A 22,964-nucleotide genomic window follows, 5' to 3' on the forward strand; every position below is an offset into this window, starting at 1 on the left:
TCTCTCTCTCTTTCTCTCTCTCTTTCTCTCTCTCTTTCTCTCTCTCTTTCTCTTTCTCTTTCTCTTTCTCTTTCTCTTTACTCTACTCCTCCCTCGTTTCGAGTTTCGATCGAGAAATCGGAGATTTCCCTCCCTGGAATACGTGTGCCAGTCGTCTCTCCACGATAAACGCCTTCTATTCCTGGATGAAGCAAAGAAATCGAAATTGGATTGGACGTTGATCCAAAAAATGTGGTCAAAGCGAGGTTCTGGTCGTCTGAGAAGATCTTGATGGAACAGGCTCGAAATCGGTATCGAGCATCGATATATGTACGTTTCGTTCAAAATTCGGACGATTATTTCGTGCGTGGGCTCCGCGCTTCCAAGATCGAAGAGGGAGGGAGAGAGAGAGAGAGAGAGAGGGGATGCGAAGCGATCCTGCTTACCTTTTTCTCTTTTTCACCACTCGACGCGTCCGAGCCTCGTCAAATCTCGCCTCTTTTTATCTCCTCGCCCTCGGCCCTGCTTTTTTAAATGCAAATTTCGGCCCCACCGATTCCGTACGTTGAACTCTCCTCCTTCTCCTCCTCCTCCTTTGTCCGGCGGAGAAGAGTAAGAGTTGCATCCTTCGAAAGGAAAGGTTTTCTTCGATCGATCGACGAGAGAAAGAGAGAGAGAGAGAGAGAGAGAGACGTTGACGGGGGCGACAGATTCTTTTTTTCTTCCTTGTTTCTCGAGGGAGGAAGAGGTGATAGTAGATGTAATTATCGAAAAACCTGTCTGTCCGCGCCTCGTTAACGAACCGTGAAAGTTGGACGACAACGGGGTCGCGAAAGCACGTCGAAACCACGAAAATCGGGTTCACGAAGGGAACAGGTGACGTAACTACCCCTCCTTTCTCTCCTTCTTTTTTTTCCAATTTTTTACACGCCTGTCTGTGGAACGTTGAAAAAAGGGGAAAAGGAAGGGAGGAAGACGGTTTCGGAAAACGATCGAGCGGAGAGACCGTAACCGCAAACCGTGGTAACACCTGTTCCCTCCGAACAGGGGAAGGGACAGGGGGTTATAAAGTATCGCGGCGTGTTCCGGGGTGGTCCAGACACGACAACGGAAAAGTCTGGCGAGTACGAGAGACGGAGACAGCGTGTCCCTCGCGTGGACGTGGATGTCGAGCGGAGAGACGAGAGACAAGAGACAAGAGAAATAAGCGAGAGACGAGAGACGAGAGACAAGAGAGAGAGAGAGAAAGATAAATAAATAGATAATTAAATAAAGAGATAGAGAGAGATGAGAGAGAGAGAGAGAGAGAGAGAGACGAGAAACGAAAGACGAGAGAAATGAGAGACGAGAGAAATGAGAAACGAGAGACAAAAGACGAGAGAAACGAGAGAGAAAAGAGAGGGACGAGAGAAACGAGAGACAAGAGACAAGAGAGACGAGAAACAAGAAAGAAAAAGATAGATAAATAGATAGTTGGATAAATAGAGGAAGAGAGGGAGAAAGAGAAAAAGACAAGAAACGAGAGACGAGAGAGACGAGAGACAAGAGACGAGAAAAATGAGAGAAAAAAGAGAGAGACGAGAGACAAGAGACGAGAGAGAGAAAGATAGATAAATAGATAATTAGACAAAGAGATAGAGAGAGATGAGAAGGAAAAGAGAGACACAAGAGATGAAAGAAACGAGAGAAAAGAGAGAGAGAGAGACGAGAGACAAGAGACGAGAGAAATGAGAGACGAAAGACAAAAGACGAGAGAAACGAGAGAGAAAAGAGAGAAACGAAAAAAATGAGAAAGAAAAGAGAGAGACGAGAAACAAGAGACGAGAGAAACGAGAAAGAAAAGAGAGAAACGAGAGACAAGAGACGAAAGAAACGAGAAAGAAAAGAGAAAGACGAGAGATAAGAGATGAGAGAAACGAGAAAGAAAAGAGAGAGACGAGAAATGAGAGAGAAAAAAGAGAGACGAGAAATAAGAAAGAAAAAGATAGATAAATAGATAGTTGAATAAATAGAGGAAGAGAGAGAGAGAGAGAAAAAGACAAGAGACGAAAGATGAGACAGACGAGAGAGACGAGAGACAAGAGACGAGAAAAATGAGAGAAAAAAAAGAGAGACGAGAGAAACGAGACGAGAGAGACAAGAGACGAGAGAAAAAAAGATAGATAAATAGATAATTAGATAAAGAGATAGAGAGAGACGAGAAGGAAAAGAGACAAGAGATGAAAGAAACGAGAGAAAAGAGAGAGACGAGAGACGGGAGACGAGAGAAATAAGAGACGGGAAACGAGAGAAACGAGAGAGAAAAGAGAGAAACGAAAGAAATGAGAAAGAAAAGAGAGAGACGAGAAACAAGAGAGGAGAGATAAGAAACAAAAGAAACGAGAAAGAAAAGAGAGAGACGAAAGAAACGAGAAAGAAAAGAGAGAGACGAGAAACAAGAGACAAGACACGAGAGAAACGAGAGAGAAAAGAAAGAGACGAAAAAAACGAGAAAGAAAAGAGAGACGAGAGAAATGAGAGAGAAAAGAGAGACGAGAGAGACGAGAAAGAAAAGAGAGAGACGAGAGACAAGAGAAACAAGAGAGAAAAAGACGAGAGAGAAAAGAGAGAGACGAGAGACAAGAGACGAAAGAAACAAGAGAGAAAGGAGAGAGATGAGAGAGACGAGAGACAAGAGACGAGAGAAACGAGATAAAAAAGAGAGAGACAAGAGACAAGAGACGAGAGAAATAAGAGAGAAAAGAGAGAGACGAGAGACGAAAGACAAGAGACAACAGAGACGAGAGACGAGAAATAAGAAAGAAAAAGATAGATAAATAGATAGCTAGATAAATAGAGGGAGAGAGAGAGAGAAAGAGACGGATCGACGTGGCGAAGAGTCGGGCGGAAGGAGCTCGGAGGGAGCGGAGAGAGAAAAATAAGAGAGAGAGAGAGAGAGAGGAAAGTTGGCTGAAAGCGAGCCGCCCGACACCGGTGGAATGACGAATGGGTTTGGGAAAGGAGCCGCATAAATCGTGGAGGATAATGCGGCTCGCACTTTTCGCTCCAACCCCCTCCCCTCCTCCTTCTCCCTTTGAATTCGAGCGCGAGTCTCGCCGAGGTTCACGCGGCGCTGCCGCTATCCGCTCGAGAGAGCTTCGGATGCCCTCGGCTTCCAGATAAACAAGCGGAGATGGTCGGTCAGAGGGATCGCTCCATTATTTGTCTTCATTCGGGTTTCAACTTTTCGCCTATCGATGTTTCGGACGAAAGTTTCGAAAGCGAATGGGAATGTTTCGAAGAGAGAGAAAGAGAGAGAAAAGAGAGCGTGGATAGTAAGCCGTAGGGTTGTTGCGTTAAGAAATGTTCGATCGCGTCAAAGCAAGTATTTATCGCAAATTCCTGCCTCCCCGATATCACTTCCCGATGCGACGATCGTAAGAATTGAAAAACTTGGACTGCTCGTTTCGTAAGAAAAAAAAGAAAAAAAAAGGACAGAAAAGAGGATAGAATGGAGAGGAAAAAGCGAGCCAAAAAGTTGCGAAAGGGGACGGATGGCCGACATTTAAAGAGTCCTTATCCCCGGGATATTCGGGGGAGAATTTGGTCGACCGCCAACTACGTGACGGGAATAAGGTTAAACCTTTCCTCGCGCGACCAACTTCCTTCTCTCACCTTCTCTCCCGAAGAGAAGTGCCAAAAGCGACGAAATTGCATCGATCGAACCCTCTCTCCCTTCCTTCCCTCGCTCTTTGTCTCAACGAAATCGAAGGAAACGAAAACTTTTGAGGACAGGATGTATTGGAGGATAGGAAATTTATCCTTATCCCGAAGAACGTTACGAGCGTCGTAAATAACTACGAGGAGGGGAAGGAACGGGCACGGCGTATCTCCATCGGCCGTGGAGAGAAAGCGGCGATTCCTTCGACGCGATCCTCCCGGCCGAGAGAGAGCCGAGTCGCGCCTATCCCCCTCGTAAACTCTCCACCTCGGCCGAGCTCGATCGAGGAATTCTTGCTAGAGGGAAAGAGGGGATAGATTCGAGTTACGATTTACGAAAGTACGTTTTGATAGGTGAGATCGAATTAAGGATCACCTTTTTCATCAAGGAAAATTTCCCTTCCTTCTTCTCGTACTTTCAACTTTGAGAAAAGCCTTTTGCAAGAAAGTGACTAGCTTCTCACGTCCGTTACGAATGCATGGACGTGGACGGTTTAATCGCCGGTCGAAGGCTGTGGTGTTGGAGATGCGAAGGGTTCTATTCACCGGTTGAAATCGTCGTAACGGTTCGATTTATTATATTTTCTAACTTGGGTAGAGGGAAGGGGGGAGGAAGGGCGAGACGAGGCACAACGCGATATAATGCCATATACCGGACGTGCCTCCCCGGTGCGCGAAGTAGGCAGCAACGATGCGGTGTATTTACAGTCCCGGCTTTACCTACATCTACCACGCGCTCTGCTCTCCCCGCGCATGCGCAAACAGGACTCACGGTCTTCGCCCACCTTCCGTCCAAAGGACCGCTGCTGCTTACGCGATATCGCTTGCGTACAGCTTGCCTTAATTTTACTCGATCTCGTTGCACGAACGGTAAACGCTTAATCTTCTTAATCTTTTAAGGTGGAAGCAGATATTTCAATTTTGGGATACGTTTTATACGAGAAAGAGGAAAGAAGAGCTAGTAATAGTAAAGGAAAAAGTATTCGATCATTTTAATCGACGCATTGCCTCTCACGAGCTTTTTCCGAACGAGGCTCGATTTCGTTATCTTTCAAAATATTTAGACTAGTTTTCAATTTTGGAATACGATAGTCAACGAAAAACATTTTCGATACAAGAAAGAACAAGTTTCGATATCTATATAGTAAAAAAAAACCTCCCACGCTTTTTCTCACGAGGCTCGAAGTTGAGAAGCGGGTGTAGAAAAAATCAGGTGTGTAATTTCGCGTGCAACAGGGGATTCCTCGCGAGGACGCGTTATCGCGAGTCATTACGTGGGCTGGTAATTGTTGGCCCGGCGCGCACCGAGGCGAAAATCGAAAGTATCCCGCGCCTTCCTTTTCCAGGGTCGAAGGCGAGCGATCCACCTCCGCTGCTAACGATCCCGGTCGCCTTCGACTCTCCCTGTCGTCCGCTCGAAGCCGGTAGGCGGAAACGCGTGGGCGATTCCGAGGGGAAAACGTCGACTCGATCTCTGCAACTCGGATTCGAGACTCGAGATCGATCGAATCGAAAAATAGCAGGAGGGGAGGGAGGATAGACTTTCATCACTTCCCGTATGTGGCGCTATGGAGCGTTCCTTCGTTTTTAACTCTGCACTCCAGGCCTGTTTCGCTCGATCGAACTAGCAACTCCAGACTTAGATTCGCGCGTTCGGTGGCCTCATAAGATTACCATAAGATAATTACTCATAAGATAAGATTACACCTCATAAGATTATAAATGTAAAGAGATTAGGAACCTATTTATGAAGCGATATTCTAAAAAAATCAAACGTAAATAAATATTGTCGCCGTTTAAGTTGCCTCAACAATCACAGTGGTGGCGGAGAGTCACCACTGGAGAGCAAAGGGTTAATAGTCGGATGACGTTTATTCGGAGGATCTTCCTTCGAATTTGGAAAGATATAAAGACAAGATGTAATAAAACTATAGAAATTGTTATGAAAGTTATGATTAATTTATTATTAATTTATTATTAATTGTAATTATTAAATGTTGTGAAACTAATAATGTAAAAATTTATTAAGAAATTATTTAATAAAGCTTCAGGACTCACTAAGACGTAACTCTTCCATTTTTCTCTTCGACACTGGAACGAATTAGGGGAGAAATTTTAATAGTTGTACCGCTTGATAAATATTCGAACTGTTCGTGTAGAGTCGACGTGCGAGGTGGAAGAACCTGGCGCAGCACGAGATTTCGTTGGAAACAGCGTTAAGAGTCGACGACTGTTCTAATAATTTTCAGTGCCAACGTGCAACAATCTCGAACGACAGAAGCTTAAGAGATCGGTTGTCGAAGCTGTCGAAATGATTGGCGCGTCACTGGAGAAGAAAACGCAAGGTGAGAAAAATTCTAACGAAGATTCGAATTTTAATTTTAATTTGAAAGAAAAAATTCGATAAGAAAGATCGGGAGCCATCCGAGAAGCAGAATCTTGTGCCTGATTCGTGCAACAAAATTTTGAAGTTGAAAAATAAAAAAGAGAGAAAAAATTATTCTCACATTTAATAGCAATAAAATTTTGAAGTTGAAAAAGAAAAAGAGGGAAAGAATTTATTTTCACATTTAATAGCAATAAAATTTTGAAGTTGAAAAAGAAAAAGAGGGAAAGAACTTATTCTCACATTTAATAGCAATAAAATTTTGAAGTTGAAGAAGAAAGAATTTATTTTCACATCTAATAGCAACAAAATTTTGAATTTGAAAGAAAAAAGGAGAAAGAACTTTATCTCACATCCAATAGCAAAAAAATTTTGAACTTGAAAAAGAAAAAAAAGGGAAAAACTTATTCTCACATTTAATAGCAATAAAATTTTGAAGTTAAAAAAGAAAGAATTTATTCTCACATCCAATAGCAACAAAATTTTAAATTTGAAAAAGAGAAAAGGGGAGAAAAAACTTATTCTTATATCTAATAACAACAAAATTTTGAACTTGAAAAAGAGAAAAGGGAGGGAAAGAAGTTATTCTCACATCTAATAGTAACAAAATTTTAAACTTGAAAAAGAAAAAAGGAGAAAGAATTTATTCTCACATCTAATAGCAACAAAATTTGAAAGGAAAAGAAGTTATTCTCACATCTAATAGCAACAAAATTTTAAATTTGAAAAATAGAAAAGGAAAGGAAAGAACTTATTCTCACATCCAATAAACAAAATTTTGAATTTGAGAGAAAAAAGGGGGGGAAAGAAGTTATTCTCACATTTAATAGCAACAAAATTTTGAATTTGAAAAAAAAAAAAGGAGAAAGAACTTATTCTCACATCCAATAGCAACAAAATTTTAAATTTGAAAAAGAGAAAAGGGGAGAAAAAACTTATTCTCACATCTAATAGCAACAAAATTTTAAATTTGAAAATAGAGAAAAGGGGGGAAAGAAGTTATTCTCAAATCCAATAGCAACAAAATTTTAAATTTGAAAAAGAGAAAAGGGGAGAAAAAATTATTCTTATATCCAAAATATTATTCTTATATCCAATAGCAACAAAATTTTGAATTTGAGAGAAAAAAGGAGAAAGAACTTATTCTCACATTCAATAGCAACAAAATTTTGAACTTGAAAAAGAAAAAAGAGGGAAAAACTTATTCTCACATTTAATAGCAACAAAATTTTGAATTTGAAAAAGAAAAAAGGGAGGGAAAGAAGTTATTCTCAAATCCAATAGCAACAAAATTTTAAATTTGAAAAAGAGAAAAGGGAAGAAAAAACTTATTCTTATATCTAATAGCAACAAAATTTTGAACTTGAAAAAGAAAGAAGGGAGAAAAAAACTTATTCTCACATCCAATAGCAACAAAATTTGAAAAAAAAAAGGGGGGGAAAGAACTTATTCTCACGTCTACTAATCGAACCGTTTGATCACAGGGGGAAGGAAGCGATTAATTCGGGAGAGATTGGCAAAATTGTCTCGCGGCCGGCTCTAAAAATAATAATATCGACGTCGGTCGGGTATGGTCGGAGCGTGGGCGTGGGTGGAAAGGAGAAAAAAGAAAGGAGAGGGGGGGAAGGGGTTACGATGCCCTCGATGGGTATAAATGGGCTCCCATTTAAGCTCGTACCCAGGAAGAGGGAGGAGGGCGGATGGACGGACGACGAGAACGAGAGTGTCACATCCTGCGCTTGAATCCAAACCCGGAGGGCGTCTCTCTCTCCCTCTCCCTCTCCCTCTCTCTCTCTCTCTCTCTATCGTTGAGAGGAATCGGGGTCAAACCTCCCGCCGGCTAAATCGAGCTCGATCTAATCCGAAAGGACCTTGCGCCTACTTTCCTCTCCCCCTTCCCTCCCGATCGATAGAATAATGCATTCGACTCCAACTCGAGGAAATACCCCTCCCCCTCCCCTCCACGGACCTTGAACGCTTTCTCCGCCGCGGTATATAAATATCGAAAGTCGAGGAGGGAAACGGGTGGATAGACGTAAACACAGCGTCGGATGGACAAACAGGTGGAGAATCGTTCATCTCTCTCTTCGTCTACTTATCTACTTATCCATCTTTCTCTCTCTCGTCTCTCATCTCTTTCTTGTTACGAAACGTAAAAGATCGGTCGCTTCCCCATTCAAGCGTCCCATACTCGAGTTCCACGTTGATTCCGCGACTCTCTCTCTCTCTTTCTCTTTCGTTTGAAGAAAGGAATCGACGCCTCGTTCATGGACGAGCGAGCTTTGCTAGTTTTTCCTTGTTTGTCCACGCCATCGTACGCGTGTATCGGGATCGATGAAACTCTTTCTCTTTCTTTCTCTCTCTCTTTCTTTTTCCTAGCTCTCCTCCGCGAGCATTCGTAGCTTTGATATTAACTCGTTCTCTTTCTATTTATGTAGCTATCTATTTATCTATGTTGATCGGGCGGTGGAAAGAATAAATAAAAATGTATGGCTATTTAGCTGAAGGAATATATTTTTAATTATGCGTGATTGCGCGTATCTGTTTACAAAACATTTGAAGTATGTGTATGGAAGGAAAACAAATAGGTACGAACTATTTGAAATAGCGATGTTGCTGGCAATATTCAATAATAAAACCACATATAAAATTTCAGTTAACTTCAAATTCTATAACAATTTATCTTTCTCTCTCTCTTTCTTCTCTTTTGTCTCTCGCCTCTCAGCTCTTGTCTCTCTTTTCTCTCTTGTTTCTCTCGTTTCTTGTCTCTCTTTTTTCTCTCTTGTCTCTCTCGTCTCTTGTTTCTCGTCTTTCTCTCTCTTGTCTCTCGTCTCTTTCTTTTCTCTCTCTTTTCTCTGTCGTCTTTTGTCTCTCGTCTCACGTCTCTCTCTATCTATTTATCTAGCTATTTATTTATCTATCTTCCTCTCTTTCGTCTTTTGTCTCTCGTCTCTCTTTTCTTTCTCGTTTCTCTCATCTCTCGTCTCTCTCTTTTCCCTCTCGACTCTCTCTCTTTCTCTCTTTATCTATTTATCTATCTTTCTCTCGTCTCTCTCGTTTTTTGTCTCTCGTCTCTTTCTCTCTTGTCTCTCGTCTCTCTCTCTCTCTCTCTCTCTCTCTCTCTCNCTCTCTCTCTCTATCTCTCTCTATCTATCTATCTATCTATCTATTTATCTATCTTTCTCTCGTCTCTCTCGTTTTTTGTCTCTCGTTTCTTTCTCTCTTGTCTCTTGTCTCTCTCTCTCTCTCTCTCCTCATAACTGTTTTCTTTCTCGTTTCTCTCGTCTCTTGTCTCTCGTCTCCCGGCTTTTTCTTTTCTCTCTTGTTTTTCTCATCTCTTGTCTTTCTCTTTTCCCTCTCGTCTCTCATCTTTCGTCTCTCTCTCTCTTTATCTACTTATCTATTTATCTATCTTTCTCTCTCTCTCGTCTTTTTTCTCTCTCGTTTCTTGTATCTCGTCTCTCTTTCTCTTTATCTAATTATCTATTTATCTATCTTTCTCTCTCTCTCTCTCTCTCCTCACAACTGTTTTTCTATTTCGAGCGATATTTCGAAAACGAGATCGGCTCGCCTGCCATCTATCCGAAATTTAACTTCTAATTAAACTAACTTCTAATTCGTCTCTTTTTTTCACGGACGAGTGGTTATCGCGCGTTCCCTTCAGTCGAGCGCCTCGACTCCTCGATTCCTGGTGGTGGCGCGCGAGGGCGAGGAGAAGCCACTCGAAGCCTCGCGGAGGGCGCCACGACGACCCTTCCTTTCGAATCACGAGTATCGCGTTTCGCCGCGGTAACGAGCAACGCTCGTGCTCGTGACACGTGCCACCCCGCCAGGAGAGGAAGTCGCATCCAATTGTCACACGGATCGTCGAGTTTCGGCTACGAAGCGACGAGTGCGGTCGTTCGTACCCCTCTTCCTCTTCCTCTTCTTCTTCTTCTTCTTCTTCTTCTTCTCTTTCTTCTGTTTTCCCCTCTCCGCATCACGAGCTTGTTTTCGTCGTGATCGCGTTTTCGTAACCCCTCGTCGAGTTGTAACCCTCCCCCCCGCGTTTCGAAAGTCAGGAATAAAGCCCCACCCTGTTCGTAGCAAAGCGTACGAATAACATTTCTTTTCGTTCCTTCCAAGCGAATCGATCGACGAACGAATTTTTGGCGAATGGAAATAAGGGCTAAGCGATCGTTTTTAACGAAAGATAAGTGAAATCCACAACGAATTTTTGACGAATGGAAATAAGGGCTAAGCGATCGTTTTTAACGAGAGATAAGTGAAATCCACAACGAATTTTTGGCGAATCGTGGAAATAACGGCTAAGGGATCGTTTCTAACGAAAGATAAATGAAATCCACAACGAATTTTTGACGAATGGAAATAAGGGCTAAGCGATCGTTTTTAACGAAAGATAAATGAAATCCACAACGAATTTTTGGCGAATGGAAATAAGAGCTAAGCGATCGTTTCTAGCGATAAATGAAATCCATGGCAACGGTTTTGTTAAATGGGCCGCATATATACGTGTTATATTTATGCGTTCTATCTTTAGGGAGAATGGATGAAGGAATATTTCTTCTCGCGAATTATCATCGTCAGATTATGGGGATATCTTTCGTCCATTTTCCGTAAGAAAAATCTTTCACTCTCTTCGACGATGAGCAAAGTTTAACTTTCGAATAAAGCTGCTTTAATAATTTATCGTTCGAAAGGTAATAATAATAATAATAATAATAATTGTAATTGCCAAATACGAGGTTATTCAAAGCATATTTAATAGGTAATTGTTTGAAGTAGCGGCACATTATTCTTGGTGTCTTTGGTTGTACGAGTCATCGAGTTATGACGACTATAATAATTTTGATTTTGATAGATAGATCTTTCTACCGTAAAATATCGATAAACTCGCAATAGGAATTTCATATTTTCTTAAAATCGTCGTCGAGTCATCGTCTCTCGTTTCATCTCTCTCTCTCGTATTCTCCATTCTTTGCTGTAACGAATCTTCGAGTTGTGACGACTTTTATCATTATTATATTCTTAAAATTCTTAAAACCGTCGAGGAGTCATAATTTTTATCATTATTACATTTTTAAGATTCCCAAAAAATCGTCGACGAGTCATCGTCTCTTATCTCTCGTTTCCCATATTATTCTCTATCCTTGGTTATAACCACGAGTCATCGTAATTATAATTAATTAATTAATTTAATTTATTATATATTTATTATATATTTATTATAATTAATTAAATTAATTAATTAATTTAATTAATAATGATAAAATAATTTATCATTATTATATTCTTAAAAAAATTCTTAAAACCGTCGACGAGTCATAATTTTTATCATTATTACATTTTTAAGATTCCTAAAAATTCGTCGACGAGTCATCGTCTCTTATCTCTCGTTTCCCATATTATTCTCTATCCTTGGTTATAACCACGAGTCATCGAGTTGCGACGACTTTTATCATTATTTTTATATTTATATTATATTTATATTATATTTTATATTATCGTTATTACATTTCTAAAATTCTTAAAATCGTATCATATCTCTTTCTCTATTCTTGGCTATAATGAATCTTCGAGTTGTGACGACATTTATCATTATTACATTCCTAAAATCGTCGACGAGTCATCGTCTCTATGTCACGTGTTTCTCATATCATTCCTTGATTGTAACCACGAGTTATCAAAATTGTGACTTTCAAGATAACATTTGACTTCAATCTTTCTGCTTAAAAAATTGGTAAACTCTAAAATAGAAATTTCGTATTTTTCTAAAATCGTCGACGAGTCATTATTTCTTATCTCTCGTTTCTGATATCTCGTTCTGTGTTCTGCAAAGAATTTTCGAGGTGTGACGACTTCTTTCTCATTATTGTGTTCCTAAAATTCTTAAAATCGTCGACGATGAAAATCTTCATCTCTTATCTCTCGTATCGTTCTGTTCTTGGCTGTAACGAATCTTCGAATTGTGACGATTTTTCTTATTATTATATTTCTAAAATTTCTAAAAAAGTCATCATCTCTCATGTCGTATCTTTCTCATATCTCTATCCTTTGCTGTAACGAATCTTCGATTTTTATTATTATTATATTATATATTTTCTTATTTTATAATATATATTATATATTTTCTTATTATTATATTCCTAAAATTCTTAAAATCGTCAACGAGTCATTCTCTCATGTCATATCTCTCTCATATCTCTATCCTTTGCTGTAACGAATCTTCGATTTTTATTATTATTATATTTCTAAAATTTTTAAAAAAGTCATCATCTCTCATGTCATATCTTTCTCATATCTCTATCCTTTGCTGTAACGAATCTTCGATTTTTATTATTATTATATTTCTAAAATTTCTAAAAAAGTCGAGTCATCATCTCTCACGTCATATCTTTCTCATATCGTGAGATATGATTCTCTATTCTTGTTTATAACCACGAGTCATCGAGTTACGACGACTTTTATCACTATTATATTCCTAAAATTCCTAAAATCATCGACGAATCATCGTCTCTCATATCGTTCTCTATCCTTGTTTATAACTACGAGTCGTCGAGTTATTACGACTTTTATCATTATTATATATTATATTATATTCCTAAAATTCCTATAATCATCGTCTCTCATATCGTTCTCTATCCTTAGTTGTAATCATTAGTTGTTACGACGACTTTCGAAGTAATCTCTATTTTGACTAATTCTCGAAATACACCTCTCATTATTAACGTCCGATATACAAAATTGAATGGAGGCGGTTCGAAGAGAAAAAAACGAAGAGGCGGTTCGAAGAGAATAATTAAGAATCTCGGAGGAAAACGCTGTAAAACTCGGAAGCAAAGACGAACAAAGCCGAGATCTTCTCTCTCCCTTTGAAACACGTTGCGGGGAAGACCTCCTTTCCATTAAGACGGGCGGAATTAATTAGATCGCGGCGTTTCGAGGGGTAGAGATGGCGCGCGATATTTAACCGCGACTTGCTATATCGACGGCGAAAAAGCGCGTGGGCCGCGACCTACCCGCACCGACATCCGTCCGTCCGTCCGCCCGTCCGTCCGTCCGTCCGCCCGCCCGTCCGTCCGTCCGCCCGCCCGTCCGTCCGTCCGCCCGCCCGCCCGTCCGTCCGCTCTTTCCGAATCGACGATCATCATTCATTAGCCGAGCACCTCGTTGTTCTCCCTCGCTCATAAATCTTCCACCTCTCATCTATCAACGCCTCCCCTCGCTCCTGCACCTTCTAACCTCCTTTCTCCTCTCTCTCTCTCTCTACGTCTCTCTTTACTCGATCGAACGAAAACCAAACTTATTCGCTCTAAACAGAAGAATAATAAGAATAATAAGAATAAGAAAAGGAGGAGACAAAGTGCAGCCTAAACAGAAGAATAACAATAAGAATAAGAATATAAGGAGACGAACGCGTGGTCGTGGTTTCGTATCGCGGTTTTCGCGTACCGTGTGTGGGAAAGGCGCGAGGGTGGCGGCCGAGGTGGGGAGCGGGGGAGGGGAGGGGGGAGCGACACGGAGCGGCGGTCGATCTGCCGCGGTTGCCAGGCGACCAACATCCACCACCAGCCGGCCTTCCTCCCCGTTCCACCCTCGGAGCACGCCGCTCAGCGCTGGCGCCACCTGCCTCGCCGTCGGATGCGCGCCACCCCCCGCCGTCCCCGCCCGCTGCCGCCAGTCGCGCGATGCACTCCACGCTGGCTGGATCTCGGTTCGGAGCTGCCGCCGGTCCTCCTCCCTTCCGCGCCGCCGATGCGCCTCTCGCGTCGTACCGAAAATCGCACGCGAGCCGCTCGCTGCTGGACGCGCCCGACGTCCTCCTCCTCCTCCTCCTCCTCCTCCACCTCCACCTCCACCTCCACCTCCTCCTCCTCCCTCCACCTCCCTCCGCCCGCCCGCGCCCGTCTTTCCGGGAGGAGAGGACGCGAGTACCGACACCTCGCCGCCATCTTGCTGCTAGTGCATCTCGCCAACCGAGGACAACCCCGAATAAATAAGATAAGGAACGGGTGAGCGTCGCGCGCTCTCCCCCTCTCTCTATCTCTCTCTTTTCTTCTCTATTCACTATCGTTTCTTCTCACGCGTGCTCGAAAGGATGGGGATGGTTGGTTGGTTGGTTGGTTGGTTGGTTGGTTCTAGGATAACGCGCGAGTGTTTAGGCTCGCCTCCTCGTTCCAGCCGAGGGGTCGTTGAACGCGAAAGGGGTAAGTCGGGTGGAGAAGCGGCTCCCTCGTAAGTCGGGCACGTGCTCCTCCTCCAGCCGTGGCCGAGGTCGAGTTCGAGTTCCCTTCGAGATTTCGCTCGAATTGAGAAGGGGAAGTATCTAGCGCGTGTGTTCGACCGGCGTTCGAGCTCCTCCTCGCCCTCTACGAGAGGAAGCGCGTACGGATGCAGCGTTACGTTTCGGCTGTATTTATAAATATCAAAACGGGTGCACGTTTTGAGACGCTTGGCCTTGCCACTTCGATTATTCATTATTCGTTTGTCGATTAGTTATAACTATCCCGAAGCTTCGAAGCTTTTTATCGTAAATGTCCAGTAGTTGCTCGAAACGTTTTATTTCATTTTCGAAGAATCATTTGAGCATGTACGCGAGACGTGTCCCGGAGGGAGATAGGATTCGCGCCCTCGAAGAAGGGCGAAAGCTAAGGGAGAGGAGAATAGCAGTTATTCTTTTCCTCCTCCTTTTTTGCTTCTTCTCTCTTCACGTTGGTGATCGTTACACGTGTGTTACACGCTTCGACCCTCTCTCTATCTCTCTTCTTTTTTACGCTCCTCGGCCGGAAGCCCTATTTTCATCGAGCGAATCGTTTTGATCGACCTGACTCTGATGAACGCGGGAACGATAGGGGTTATGGTGTAATTGTTTTGATTGAGGACGATCAAGGGGATCTCTCTCTCTCTCTTTATTTATCTAGGTATCTATTTATCTATCTTTTTCTTTCTTGTCTCTCGTCTCTCTTTTTTCTCTCTCGTTTCTCTCATCTCTCTCTCTTTTCTCTCTCTTTTCTTTCGTCTCTTATCTCTCGTCTCTCTCTTTTCTTTCTCGTTTCTCTCGTCTCTTGTCTCTCGTCTTTCTCTTTTCTTTCTCGTTTCTCTCGTCTCTCTCTTTTCTCTCTCATTTCTCTCGTCTCTTGTCTCTCGTTTCTTGTTTCTCGTCTCTCTCTTTTCTTTCTCGTTTCTCTCGTCTCATTTCTCTCGTTTCTCTCTTTTCTCTCTCATTTCTCTCATCTTTTGTTTCTCGTCTCTCTCTTTTCTCTCTCATTTCTCTCGTCTCTTATCTCTCGTCTCTCTCTTTTCTTTCTTATTTCTTTCGTCTCTCTCTTTTCTCTCTCATTTCTCTCTTTTCTCTCTCTTTTCTCTCGTCTTTTATTTCTCATCTTTCTTTTTTCTTTCTCGTTTCTCTCATCTCTTGTCTCTCGTCTCTCTCTTTTCTTTCTCGTTTCTTTCATCTCTTGTCTCTCATCTCTCGTCTCTCTTTTCTCTTTCGTTTCTCTCGTCTCTTGTCTCTCGTTTCTTGTCTCTCTTTTCTCTCTCGTTTCTTGTCTCTCTTTTCTCTCTCGTTTCTCTCATCTTTTATCTTTCGTTTCTCGTCTCTCTCTTTTCTCTCTCATTTCTTTTATCTCTCTCTTTTCTGTCTAGTTTCTCTCATCTTTTGTCTCGTCTCTCTCTTTTCTCTCTCGTTTCTCTCGCCTCTTGTCTCTCGTCTCTCTCTTTTCTTTCTTATTTCTTTCGTCTCTCTCTTTTCTCTCTCATTTCTCTCATCTCTCTCTTTTCTCTCTAGTTTCTCTCATCTTTTGTCTCTCGTCTTTCTCTTTTCTCTCTCGTCTCTCTCTTTTCTCTCTCGTCTCTCGTCTCTCTCTATTCTTTCTTATTTCTCTCGTCTGTCTCGTTTCTCTCATCTCTTGTCTCTCATCTCTTGTCTCTCGTCTCTCTCTTTTCTTTCTTATTTCTTTCGTCTCTCTCATTTCTCTCGTCTCTTGTCTCTCGTCTCTCTCTTTTTTTTCTCGTTTCTCTCGTCTCTTGTCTCTCGTCTCTCTCGTCTCTCTCTTTTCTCTCTCATCTTTCTCGTCTCTCGTCTCTCTCTTTTCTTTCTTGTTTCTCTCGTCTCTCTCTTTTCTCTCATCTCTTGTCTCTCGTCTCTCTCCTTTCCCCCCTCTTTCTCTCTCTCTCTCTCTCTATCTCTATCTATCTATCTATCTATCTATCTATACATCTATCTATCTCTGTCTCTCCGGTTGTATCGATTCGAAGGGATGGAAGTCGAGTCGAGCGCTTCTCGATTTGGAAGGATGTTTATATATATAAATCGAGTATTCTGTATTTCTGTCGGATTTTTCCTTTCTCCCAGATGCGCGTTTTGTAATTTCGGGAGAGGGGAGGAAAGAAGGGAAAGAATTACTTCGCCGTATTATCCACGGTGATACATATCTACGGTGTCCCTTCGGTTGGAGTTTCGAGGCGCGGTTATCGGGCCCGCTCATTGTTTCCGTAATTATATAGAGGACGATTTGCGCGCGGCGTGATCGATACAATGCGGGGACGTTGTAACGAAACGCCGGGAACAATACGACCCTTGTTGCCCGTTCCGCGAGCGTAATGTTTTACGCTCGCGTGTAATTGCAGCCCGGCCGGTGATGTTACGTACGACGAGGACGAGGACGGCGTGCGTCATCCGGAATTGCGCGTTCCAACCGGCCGCTTCTATTATTATTATTATTATTTTTTGTCTTCCAAAAGGAAAAAGAAAAATTACTTGCAAAATTGAAAATTGACTCTCTCGAATCCTTGAAGAGTTGGATTGGAAGGAAATGGAAACTCTCTCTCTCTCTCTCTCTCTCCCGATTCGCATATTTTTTCGCTCTCTCTCTTCTTCGAAGAGAGAGAGAGAGAGGAAGTGGACATTTCGAAACGAATTGAAAAGAATTCTACGTTCGTCGATCCTGATCGATTTCACGGTAGAATTATACGTGTATATTCGAGGAAGGAAGAGAGAGAGAGAGAGGAGAAGAAGTAGAAGAAGAAGAAGAAGAAGAAGAAGAAGGTATCTCGGGGGTTAGAGTCGGAGGAGCACGGTCGCGACGAGGAGAGAATGTCAGGGTCGTACTTTAACCCCTGGCTGTCCTTCGAGCTTCCTCCCCTTCGGTCGTCGAGCTACGACGTGGTTCCACCCGAGAGTAGCCTTGGATTTTTTTAATTATCGTCGAATCACCGTTAAACACGACACTGTTAGGTGACTCTGAAATTAAGGTACGGCCACTTAAAGGCAAACCCGTAAAGCGACGCCTACGCAGCGGGTATGCACTGCCTTAGTATGCACTTAGGCGCGGATCCAGGGGCGGATCGAGCGCTCCTCGAACCATCGACTTCGGTACAGGGAAGAACTCTCGAACGAGTTTGCATCCCCCTCTCTTTCTCGAATAATTTCAATTTTTTTTACATCACTACGATTTCGAGCTATGAATAATCCGGTTTTGAACCGTTGATTTTAGTACAGGGAAGAGAAGGACTCTCGAACGAGAGTTGCATCCCCCTCTCTTTCTTAGATTAATTTTTCTTAGATCAAAATATTCTTAGATTCCAATTACGAATAATTCAGTTTCAAACTATTAATTTTAGTACAAGGAAGAGAAGAACGAATTTACATCCCCCTCTCTTTTTTATATTAATTTTTCTTAGATTAAAATATTCTTAGATTCGAGCTACGATTAATCCAGTTTCGAAACATCCATCTCAAAGAAGAGAAGAGAAGAATTCTCGAACGAATTTGCATTTTCTTAGATTAAAATATTCTTAGATTCGAGCTACGAATAATTCAATTTCAAACTAATAATTTCAGTACAGGGAAGAGAAGAACTCTCGAACGAGTTTACATCCCCCTCTCTTTTTTACATTAATTTTTCTTAGATTAAAATATTCTTAAATTCGAGCTACGAACAATCTACTTTCGAACCATCGACACTCTGGAACGGGTTTACATCCCCCTCTCTTTTTTACATTAATTTTTTTTAGATTAAAATATTCTTAAATTCGAGCTACGAGGTACATCTCAGAGAAGAGAAGAGAAGAACTCTCGAAATTCCTCTTTTTCTCAGATTAAAATATTCTTAGATTCGAGCTACGAACAATCTACTTTCGAACCATCGACACTCTGGAACGAGTTTACATCCCCCTCTCTTTCTAAATTTTTCTTAGATCACCACGCACCTTTCGAGCTACGAATAATAAATATCGAGGGGACGAATATTCGGATCGGGTGGGTGGCACCGAGGAGATGCGGCCCTGGATGCGGCGCGCACAGGGTGGCCAGACAGAAAAATGGCAAAAGCACTCCACCGATAACTGCCACGAATAAGGGCCGCATAAAGACGAGTCGTAAAACTATGATTTACGGCTTGTCATTGATGCGTTTGCCGTCCGTCCATCCTTACGACGATCCTTCTTCCCCCTCCCCTCCCCTCCCCTCCTCCCCTCCTCCCCTCCTCTCCTCTCCTCTCGCTCGCGAGGCGATAGGCGATAATCGATCAGCCGGTCGAAATCAGCCGGTTAAAATCGAGTCGAACTGTCGCAGAGACGAAGAGAGGGGTGGGGAGGGGGAGGGGGAATAATATCTCGAAAGGGGAAGAAATTTTTTCTCAGGCCTGTTCTTCGAAAAAGAGGGAAACGCCTTTGCAAGCGGAATATTAAGCAAAGAGGAGCGTGTTTTTCTGGCGCACGAAGGATACGACCTTGCCTCGGCCTATTGTCCTCGAGGCGCGAGGTAAGCGTCGGTGCGGTCAGTGGGTTATTTACAGTTTGAAACGCAGCCACGGGTTATTTTTAATGGCCGTCTGCGGTTTCCATCAAACTTCGCCTGACATCTCGCGCGCCCGCCAATTCCAAACTCCATTTTCCGCCTCCCCCCCTCTTAATCGCCTCCCTGCCAATCCCCCGATTTCCACGAGGCTTCGAAGGAACGGTGTTGCTCGACGCGCCTTCGAGCGAAAGCAAGGTTGCCTCGTTACTCAACCCCCGAGGTCAGAGGTCGAAACGATCCTTAAAACAAATTTATTATCATTATTCTTATTATTCTTCTCCCCAACAACCGATTAGAAGAATTCGAAGCAATTCTTCGAACGAATGTATCCAATTACAGTGCTTACAGAAGAGAAACAAATAGGAATTCTCCAATTTTCGACTCCTCCAGTTTTCGACTGCTCGGTCGATAAATCGTGATTAACGATCTTCTCTTCTCCCCGTTTCAGATGTGAGCCTGTGAAGGTGGAATCCTCGAGAAGCGCGAGGTCCTCGCAATGGAGGCGGGACCGAAGCAACAGCAACAGCAGCAGCAGCAGCAGCAGCAACAACAGCCGCAGCAGCAACAAGCTCAACAACAACAACAGCAGCAGCAGCAGCAGCAACAGCAAAATTCGTCGGGCGCCGCGTCGAGCGGACAGGAAGGGAGCGGGCAGGCGACGAGTCCGCAGAGCGGCGGCGGGCAGCCCGCTCAAGGCCAGCCCCAAGCTCAACAAAATCAAGATGCGGCCGCAGTCGCGGCCGCAACTGCGGAGGCCGGCCCGGTGGAAGAGGGGGTGCTGCTGGCCAGGGTGCACGTCCCGGAGCTCTACGTCAGCAAGTGTCTTCAGTTCCCCAAGGATCAGCTGGTCTGGGACGTGAAGCAGCAGTGCCTGGCATCCTTGCCCAAGGTAAGCCCCCCTCCTTCGAGTGACTGACGTCGATGATCCTTTGGGAAGAGTCGGGATCGTCTCGCCCTCGGTGATCGAAAGAGAAACGTGGCAACGTTACTCAAAAGTAATAGCACAGAGTAGCACAGTTCTTCCTTCCTTCCTTTCTTTCTTTCTTTCTTTTTCTCGTCAAGGACGAACGACGAAGGCGTCTTCGAGAGAGGTACGCGGAGGAGGAGAGGAGCTGTGCCACTTTGGTCTTTACGTAGAGATACGTGTAGAAATTGCGTGTGTGCGACATGATATCCGAGGCGAGAAGGCTATCTCCCGACTCTTCTCTTTCTCCCTTCATTTCTCTTTGTTTTTTGTATCGGCGCAGCCGGACAAAACGACTCAGTAAAGTCTCGCGGGATTAAGAGATTGCTACCGTGCGCCGCCGTTTGTTTACCGAGACATCTGTCGGCGAGGGTGGGCAAGCGGCGCACGGAAACGAGCGCGAAACGTTTCGAGGGAGTCCGATGTCCGGCTGCCCCAAGAACTTCGTGATCGAGAGAGAGAAAGAGGTATGATACACAGCCACGCAACACATAAACACTCGAACCAAGTTTTTTGTCCCGTAGAAAAAAGCATTTCTCCTTTCGCCGCGCTTCGTTGTTTCCGCGACAGAGGCGCGACGTGACTATTCCGCTGCTATTCCTTCGCCCTCTCTCCTTCCCTTTTCTCCCTATATATATTCTCCTATCGTTACTATTTCATTCTCCTTGGCTCTTTTCTCCCGGTTATGCAATCAGAGGCAATAAAAACTCAACGATCCGAACGAATCACGATTGCCAATTGCCGTGATAAGGTCCAAGGGTAATGTTCGTATTCCATGAACCAGAGTAATTCCAATATCCTCCTGGAAAGTTAGGACTGATTGACGTAGCGACTCGATAGTTAAACCGTGGAGAAAGGTGTATATACATATATCTTTATATATATATATACGGAAAAGTAGTATTAAGAACTTCTGCACAGACAATTTGATATTTTCGTTAAAACTATTATATGTGTATATATATATTTATATATATACGGACAAAAGTAGTATTAAGAAATTCTTAATTTCTAATCTTCTAATCTTCTGCACGGACAATTGGATATTTTCGATGTTCGTGGCTATCGCACGCGTTAAAACTATTGTATGTATATATATATATATATACATTGTCTTCGACGTATCTGTCCGTCACTCGTCTGTCTCGGATAAACGATGAACCTTGTAAATTCGAGTATTTTTTTATGATTAATCTCGAGGAAACGGTACACACATAGACATACAGACACGTATACATATAATACGAGGTGTGAAAATGAAAAGGCACCGCACGAATGTAAAGGGGGAAAGTGTGTGTATGGATGTATGTATGTATATATATATATATAGTTATTATACTAATTTTAATAGCAAATTATGCACACGATCGATTTTATTAATCGTGTAATAATATTTTTATCTGACCTGTGGCGTTGTTGTTGTTGTTGTTGTTTTTGCTTTTGCCTCACTTGCACGGGGCGTGCGAACACACTACACCCGCCACCACCGAACCACCACCACCAACCACTTCACCTGTGCTACCGTCTCGTTGGGGCCCGATGCATCTTCTTCGAACGCACCCCCGTACTACTACTACTACTACTACTACTACTATTACTACTGCTACTGCTACTACCACCACCACCAACCACCACTACTATTACTACTGCGTCACACCCACGCCGCGAAACGACCGACAATCTCGAACCGATCGTATATCTCGCCCCCGGGCCTTCTCGACCTCCACCCTCCACCTCCACCGGCGTGTTGCGTCGCGGATATACCACCGCTTCTCCACCCCTTTCGAGCGCCTCGCAGGTGGCCACTTGGTACAGGGTACGTCTTCACTATTACTAACTAGCATGCATCCAACCCCCCTATGCAAATGTATCGAGGAAAGAGAACAACCCCTCCACCCGGCTTCTCTTTCGATCGTCTCTCGATCCTCTTCATTTTTTTTTTCTTTTTTCTTCTCAACCCGAACGAGAGAGGAAACGATCACCTTTTTCTGCATGGCGAAACGAACCACCCCTACAACCCCCCTCCCCTCTTGGTTTCGAAACCAAGCTCGCCCCGAGAAAATCGAATGAAGGAAACCTAGAAGAAGGAGGAGGAAGGAAATGGAAGAGATGCTCTTCTTTCTTTTTTTCTTTTTTTCTCGATTCGAAATTTGGATTAATTGATTCGGTGAAAGAAGAAGGGAATAGAATTCGATGAGAAGAGAGAGAGGGGGGACGGTTTAATTAACCGTGGTGGGGGAGAATCGATGACACCGTCCTTATCGATGGGGGTCGCGACAACGACGAGGCAGAGTTATTTCGAGCGCGCGCATTTGCATGCACTTGTATATACCAGCTCCCGCCTTTCAGCGCTAAAGTATCATAGAAGATAAGCGCGTGTATCGGTTCAAGCGTAACGCACACGCGAAGAGGATATATCTATCTGTCTCTCTCTCTCTCTCTCTCTCTACCGCCGTGACCCGTGGTTCACGTTCAAGGATGATTACGATACCTCCTCTTCTCCTTCTCTTTCTTCTTCTTCTTCTTCTTCTTCTTCTTCTTCTTCTTCTTCTTCTTCTTCTTCTTCTCAAGGTCGTGCGACCGCACGCACGCACGCACTTTACAACGTCCTCGAGACGACACCCTTTTCTCGATCCATCTCGACGAGTAGAAATATCGATCTCCGATTTTCCGAGTCGAGTCGAGTCGGAAAGCGTCTGCTCCGTCGATTAACCCTTTGCACTCCAGGCTCAGACCCGCGCGTTCGGTGCGTTCGGTGCGTTCAGTGGTCTCATAACATTACCATAAGATAATTACTCATAAGATAAGATCACACCTCATAAGAATATAAAGAGGTTAAGAAGCTATTTATGAAGCGATATATTCTAAAAAATTAAACATAACTATCAAATTCAAACTAACACCGAAAATGTAATTCGACTCATGATCACGGACTAATTGCAGATAAAAAATCTATCCATTTAACAATGTATTATTCTAATATATATAATATATATAATATAATATATATAATACATATAATATATTATATATAATATAATATATAACCTCATTAGGATTATACATAAAGAGCTTAGGAACCTATTTATAAAGCGATATTCTAAAAAAATAAAACATAAATAAATATAACAATTCTA

The 22,964-nt window shown here is 43.0% G+C and overlaps 1 protein-coding gene across 7 annotated transcripts in view; it reads left to right on the top strand.

Moving 5' to 3' along the window:
* LOC122717725 (protein shank) overlaps positions 1-22,964 on the top strand; it is a 116,802-nt gene that overhangs the window by 60,093 nt on the left and 33,745 nt on the right. For 4 of the 7 annotated variants that reach the window (XM_043942065.1, XM_043942075.1, XM_043942095.1 and 1 more), the window contains 2 exons: positions 19,312-19,752; positions 21,626-21,643. In XM_043942065.1, the coding sequence (XP_043798000.1) occupies positions 19,360-19,752; positions 21,626-21,643 (411 nt within the window). In that variant the 5' untranslated portion in view covers positions 19,312-19,359. The remainder of the gene's footprint in view (positions 1-19,311; positions 19,753-21,625; positions 21,644-22,964) is intronic. The other 3 variants (XM_043942086.1, XM_043942121.1, XM_043942113.1) reach the window with 1 other exon arrangement.

Source organism: Apis laboriosa, unplaced genomic scaffold (genome assembly GCF_014066325.1).
Source record: "Apis laboriosa isolate Shangri-la unplaced genomic scaffold, ASM1406632v1 scaffold11_cov152, whole genome shotgun sequence".
Classification (NCBI taxonomy): domain Eukaryota; kingdom Metazoa; phylum Arthropoda; class Insecta; order Hymenoptera; family Apidae; genus Apis; species Apis laboriosa.